This window comes from Atta colombica, unplaced genomic scaffold (genome assembly GCF_001594045.1).
Source record: "Atta colombica isolate Treedump-2 unplaced genomic scaffold, Acol1.0 scaffold45, whole genome shotgun sequence".
In the NCBI taxonomy this organism is placed as follows: Eukaryota; Metazoa; Arthropoda; class Insecta; order Hymenoptera; family Formicidae; genus Atta; species Atta colombica.
In genome coordinates this window covers 927,434-934,400 of record NW_017259534.1, presented here as the reverse complement: position 1 = coordinate 934,400, position 6,967 = coordinate 927,434, and the positions used below count along the sequence as shown (strand labels likewise).

The 6,967-nt window shown below is 40.0% G+C and overlaps 1 protein-coding gene across 1 annotated transcript; it reads left to right on the top strand.

Annotated features, from left to right (window-relative positions):
• Positions 1–6,281: 6,281 nt before the first annotated feature.
• On the top strand, positions 6,282–6,446 carry LOC108691317. Its single transcript, XM_018198993.1, has one exon. It carries the CDS (start codon positions 6,282–6,284, stop codon positions 6,444–6,446), a length of 165 nt encoding a protein of 54 aa, XP_018054482.1.
• Positions 6,447–6,967: the final 521 nt, after the last annotated feature.

Here is a 6,967-nt window from a genome sequence, read left to right as displayed (position 1 = left end):
TCTAACGAGCTAGTGAAGCTGACAATGGCTTTTATTCTTATTCGTTCTATGATACAAATGTACGTTTTGATCTTTACTTAGCTCTTTTCAGCAACACAAAAAATTAGTTACGCATTATCGCTACGGATCGATGAATTGGTATCTACATCTTTTAATGTTACATGACTATCTATTAACGTCGAAAATAAAAAAATGTTTGACACTGAGTCAATAATTTTTGTGAGATGAGATCTTTAAGTAATTCGTTTTATATATTAATGCATAACTAATTTTTTGTTGCTGAAGAAGGCTATGTAAAGGTCGAAACGTACATTATCATAGAACGAATAAGAATAAAAATTGTAGCCATTGTCATCTTCTCTAGCTCGTTTGAATCTGTTGATCTTTAAAATTATGATTTCTTATTGCTTTGCAATAACTGTACAAGCGTTTGTTATAACATTTAACTTTTTAATACTCAAAGAGAATTCTTGCCATTTTTTATTTAATACGAGCATGATTCTTCTTCTTATAAATAATTTTCTTCTTATAAAACAAAGTTTTCATTATAAATAATTAATTCTAATTCTAGAATTATAAATGATGAGTTAGCTAACGTTGGTAGAAAATCTCTCTACTGCAATATAAAATTAAATTCTCAGAGAAAAATTTATCGTAGTTTAAAATTCAAATGTTTAAGACTTCGAAGTGTAAAGTGACATATAATTTGTATAAATTGCATACGAAAAAAGTGATAAGTTATAATAATTACGAAAAAATTAATAGTGACGATATGTAAACAGACATGATATCTCACGTGGTAATTAAGCTGTCGGTTATTATATTCAAGAAGCATTCAGAAGGTTGTAGAAGTATTTTCTGATCTAGGTACGCGATAATGTTTCGCTAATGATGACAGTAACCTATGTTGACTTAACCCGTTGCCGTGATGGACGTTGTAGTATATTAGGAACAGCATTTATGACAGATATGTCACGCGAATATGTCAACCATTCGTAGCAGAAGATTGCGTTAGGTGAAGTATAGCTTTTGCAGAATAAACGAACCTGTATCACAGGCCTTTGCAATGGATTTGACCGCTGTCTATTGTTATTTAAAACTAAAGTGCACCGAACAGTGATCTTAGCTTAACAATTCTAATAATAGCCCGGATGATTAATGCTAATCTGTAGTTTGGCAAAAGAAGCCTTTCTTATCACTTTCGTTATTTAATTCGTTTTCGTACATTTATACTTTGTTATTATGTTTATTATCGATTAATAACCTACTTGTGCCTCGGAATTGAAGATTAAGAGGATTGACTTGGATTGCTCTATCGATTTAACCGTGGATCTCTCTCCTCCGGAAAAGAGTTAGTTGGCGGGTCAATAAATAAAGCGTCAGACGTTCGTAATCCAGTGATCGCAAGCTTCTGACGATATCATGATTTCCGTAAATTATAAGATTTATTCCTCTTTCATTTTCCTAGTTTCATTTACAGATATGATTGATTAATTTTTTTTTCTGAGTCAACATAAAAAAAATATTAATATTTTATCAAAACGAGTAGTATAACAATATCAAAGTAAATAGCGATGAGCATACATCTTTTCATTAATTGTACTTAAGCCTGAATTCTTTCGATTGCGGCCAATATTGTTCGAAGGCCAAACACGACGTTAACGAGACGACACTCGAGAGAAGGGAGAACTCAGCCAGCCTTTAAATTAAGAGATAACTTCTCATGGAGGAAGCTACTTGGTTGCCGACCTGCCGTCTCGTCGCGGCAATGCTAAAGGAATACGGTCGGCGGCTTTTTGTGGAATCGCGCCGTGGCAACTTTTGCGAGGCCCGCCGTTGAGCGGGCTCGGTGAACCGCGCTGCCAATAATAGAGCAATAAAAAAGCTCATTGGTCCGCCGTGGTGTGTTTCAAAGCAGTGGTAATGGGGCATGAAAGCTGGCGTGTCTTTATGGAAACCAGGAGGCGGAGGAGCAGGAGGAGGATGCATGCTTGATGGGGAAAGAAAGGAGCCGACGAAAGAGAGATGAAAACTCGAGGGTGGCGCGGGACATTCGTCTTCGGAGGCGTTCAGCCGTTTGATAGCAAAACCTCCCGACGCGCGACGCACTACTCTCCTCTGCTCTCGAAAAGCCATAAGAACCCACCGCTAAGACCGAAAGCAAACTGTCGACCAATTAACCCTTCCAACCCTCGCAAATAACTTTATTGTATATAGGATAGAAAATCAAAGACAAATATAAATAGCAGCCTATTCGGACATTTGAAATTAATTTATGTCATAAATATACGCATAAATCAATGTCTAATTGATAAAATATTGACATTATTTCCCACTTCTTTTTGTTTTTCAAATTATTATTTTACATTTGGCGTTAACAAGTAAAACGTTGTAAGGCTTTTGAATAAATAATTCTAATCACTTTAAAATAATATTTTTTAAAGTAACAGGAATTAAATCACACATATTATTGACTTTCGTAAGCTATTATTTAATTATCCAATCGTTTCTATTTTTATATATTATGTAAATGCAATTATCTGTTAATCATTTTAAAAGTGATAATATTTATTTTCCGGGGATGTAAGCTTACATGGATTTCACGGCCTTCATTCGCTTCCTATGTCTCCTGCGGTCGTCGATCGTAAATCGGTCATTCGCCGCATTTCTGCAGTTCACTGCCGGACGAGAGCAAACAGGCGATAAATCAGCACATAAAATGGACCGGCGATCGATGAGTCGACCGGAAGAATAATACTCGGGTGTGCCACTCGATGATGGCACCGTGTGCGTGTGGTGCCAAGCCGTCTGCTAGTTACCTCGGGAAATGGGAATAAAAATAAATGCGGCCGGTAACGAATTTTAACGACGGGAACCCGAGAAATTAGGTTATAGAGACGCACGATGGCGAAGCTATTCAAGATTCTATTCGAATTCTAGATTTTTCATAACCTTATTGTGCTATCCGATTAATTACATTATTATTTTTAATCATTCAAATCACGTTTCCTGCGAATCTTTCGACATATTTGTTGTTAATTTCTCAGGTATCTAAGCAGGTTTTGTTTGCACGTTTATTTACGGTATGAGGACAAAATTGTTTTGCAAATACAGTTAGCATTTACTCTCCTGTGGTGCGATTCGTGAAACTCTCGGGAAATTGTATTTCCCGTCAATATTTTGATGCATAAGTCGATGCATCGTCGTATAAATGTATGTATAATAAATATCGAGAATTGTAAGAAGATCGGACGCGCATTGTCTGTCCTTAGCCGTGGTTGAAAATCGAGGTTCTTGAAGTCACCCACGTGGAGTTAACACTAAGTTCAAAATCATCGTCAGCATACCCGAAGTTGCGGTGAGGCGTCAAAGCGACGCTCGAGAGCCTCGCGAAAAAAGCAAATATTTAACGGGGTAAGGTGAAATTCCACCGAAATTCCTGTTCTCGCGTTAGACAGCCTGGCTACTTTACAATATGCCATATCAACATTAATCATCTGTCACGTTTATCGAAATATCATGATACTGAATATGATTTTTTTAAATATAGAATTTTTATCTCACATGAGAGATACCGAAAAATAATCTCATTTCTCTTACAAGCTTACAAGAAAGGCGATTTTCTTTTCCTAAGAAAAAAAGATAAAAATGTTTCGAGATAAATATAATTGAATTTTAAGTGATCAATTATATAATTGATAAATAATACCGTTTTTAAATGTTTATCTTTTCTTAAGAAAAAGAAAATGCTTTCGGCAGCACAAATGATAATGAATTTTTTGTAACATAATATTCAATCAGTATCCTTGCTCGAAGCGGGGAAAGATAAATGATTTTGTAGAATAGACTTGCGAAAATCATGATGTTTTGTTACTCCTCTCATTAATCTTTTAATCGCAAAGTTGAACAAAATTTATCATCGAATTACATAACGCACAAAAGATTAACTTTATTAGTATTGTTAATTTTAACCGCAGTTTCGTTGTACTTTTATATTTAAAGGACTAGAGTGAATCAATAACTTATAAATCTACAGAGAATTAGGTGAACTATTTTCTTTATTGCAGTAGATAACAAAAGCTAAGAGGAAGCGTAAATATCACACAAAGTTTCCTCCTTTCTCATAGCATAGAGGAACGTAATTTTCGTGATATTTCAGTACCGTTAACTCTCATTATCAACCGATCTACTATTCTTTGACACGTCGACAGAGGAACGTACCCGTTAATATATACCAACACATCTCACCGGTCCGCGCCATTATCGGGATCTACCTCCTCTTCTACCTCGCAGTCGATGCTACTCGCACGGATCATCTATATATCGCACGGTGACTATTTATACAGTAAGCAAAATGCCTGCTTCGGTATACTCGTAATTCGAACGAACGAACGAGGAGGAGCGACGGCTGTCAAGAAGTGAAATACCATCCGGTCCACTTCGCGCGCTCGAGTCCTCCACTCGAGATCCGAGCTGGCCCCGGGTAGCCCCGGGCAGCCTCGGGGCCCGGTGTGGCTGGTATTATGAATGAAACCGCGCAAAGCCGGTTCAGTGTGCGGGCCCCGACCCCCGACTCCGAAGTCCGAGGCAGCTCTGAGCGAGAGGGGTTCCTCGAGGCTCTCCAGGAGGAGCTCAATGGAACTGAGAGAAAAAAATTCGTGTGGTCATTTTTCGAAGGCAACAATAAAAACCCGCCTCCCCGCCACTGCAGCCACCGCCGTCGTCGCCACTTCGACCTGCTCTGCGCGCAGGTTGCTGCGTCACAGCCAGTGACACATCCTGCGGGATTCCTGCGCATCGAGAAGAGCGCAACAATGGAAGACGAGCGGCGACCGGAGAGACGATGACTGGTCTCGTCGTGGAAGATCGTGGAAGACGACTCACGCGCGCACGGCTATTTATGCGATATCATTCCAAGGGGCGACACGGGGCCCCATCGCCCGTAAACAATGTGACCTTACGTGCGAGAAGTGGAGATGCTCACGCGACTCTCGAATCTCGAACGTTAACGATCGACTGTCCTGGCACGATCGGACGCGACTGGATCGCAGGCTCCTCTCGGGGTCCATTATATCAAATCCCTATTTTTTTTATATCGCATTTTAGTCCATCTCGTATGAAAGTCGATGAATCCATGTTGAAATTGTTAGATATCTCTCGAAGCTTTCGAATTCCTTCGCGTTGTCAAATCATTATTATAGATTCTTAAATTTTTACATCACTAACTTGAAAGATGATGTAACTTTAGCTTCAACAAACGGACAATAAAAGTTGGGCACAATGCCGAGGAGGAGTGAATGGCTCTAATTTTATGCCCGATGTGTCTTCATCGACGTGACGTACTTTACCTTAGCGCGGATCACAAAAAGGTTAACATGAACGCGAGGACCACTAGTCGGTCGATCGGAAGAGCGTCGTCACGGAGGTTCTCGATCGATCATGCGATCTGGGTGCGTCGCAAGTGTGTGATCCAGGCACGAATCCGAGAGAATCTGATGGCGATCCATCGGTCAAGTCGTTGACACCTCGACGGGCGCGAGTAGCGTGTCTGGTGTGTCACGTAAAAATGCCGTTTTTCTTCCGTAATACAGGAACTTTACCCGAATTCGTTGACAGCACTTCCCCGCCCTGCACTCATGTGGCACACGAATTCTCAAAGATTGGACACGTACGTGGCATTCCATGGAACACTTTACGAACACATGGCTGAGAATTTGTCTACCTATATATAGTCGTCGTTTTGTATCCTTTCCGCCAACTATCGCGTTTTCGAAATCTATACCTAGAAATCGCGATTCCTCAGCAAGCCTTCTAATAAAAAGACAAACTCGATGTCTTAACTCGTTGCCGCATTGCGAAGCATCTGTTGTTTTATCCATTGTTTTAAGTTAAAATAACAAATACGCGGGATAAATGTTTATATTTCTAATTACATACTTATTTAAAAAATAACATATTTATAAATATAATTATAAATTTATTGATAAAATAATGTTTTTACTAATTAATCGGGGAAGGGTGATTTTTTTAAATAACTGGATTATCTTATTATCGATTAGTGAGATACACAGTTAGAAGTCACGGAATGCCGATTACTTCTTACAATCTCGTCATTGAACTCACGTTGTCGCGTGCGTCAAATGTGAATTCTAATCTCAAATCTATGTGGATCCTAATAAACGAGTAAATAATTTCGGTCACGTTCCATCGATTTCCCCGAGTCCCGCCACAATGGTCGTCTTCTTAAATAGGATTATATTAAGCTGTTTCACCGGTGCTGAATGGCGAGTCAAATGGAGGATCGTCGAAGATGTTTTGGTAGGCACGACTACGTGAGCCAGCCGATGGCATTGCCGATGTGCCACCGTGAAGGAGAACAGAGAAGAAGGTGGAAAAAGAAGAAGAGCCAGCAACAGCAGCAGCAGCAACAGCAGCATCACCGATGACGGGACACGGCGCGGAGGAAGACAGTTGACAGGTGAATGGTCACGAGCATCTCGCTCGTCCCTCATCCGGCCAGCTTTCCCACGTCTCGCGAGTTCTCTCCTCCAACGTCCCTTTTTTCCGCGAACGCTAAACAGAGAGACGCTGAACGACGCCGTGCGTCCCTCCTCTCTTCGTCGTCGCACTATCACAGCTTCCCGGATATACGCGTGACGTTTACGTCGCAATTCAATGCGTCGGCTTATGTCGCCGACGATAGTCATTGCGTGCATCCGCGCGCGGATTTATAGGTATGGGAAATGTTTTTGATTCGAAGAAAAAAAAAGAAAAACAACCGCACGATGAATTCGTCACTTTTAGGCGACAAATCGCACGGGATTTTTGATTTAAATATACCGATCCTTTCGTGCTCAGGAGGCGGTCACGAATGTCACAATGTATGAAGTACTTAAAATGTAGCATATATTTTTAATTTTAATTAAGATTAGCTTGATAAGATTAGCAATAAGTTCCAATTCTGTAA

What these genes read in the sequence shown, in the direction of transcription:
- LOC108691317 (XM_018198993.1), top strand. Translation starts at nt 6,282, where the DNA reads ATGGCGAGTCAAATGGAGGATCGTCGAAGATGTTTTGGTAGGCACGAC.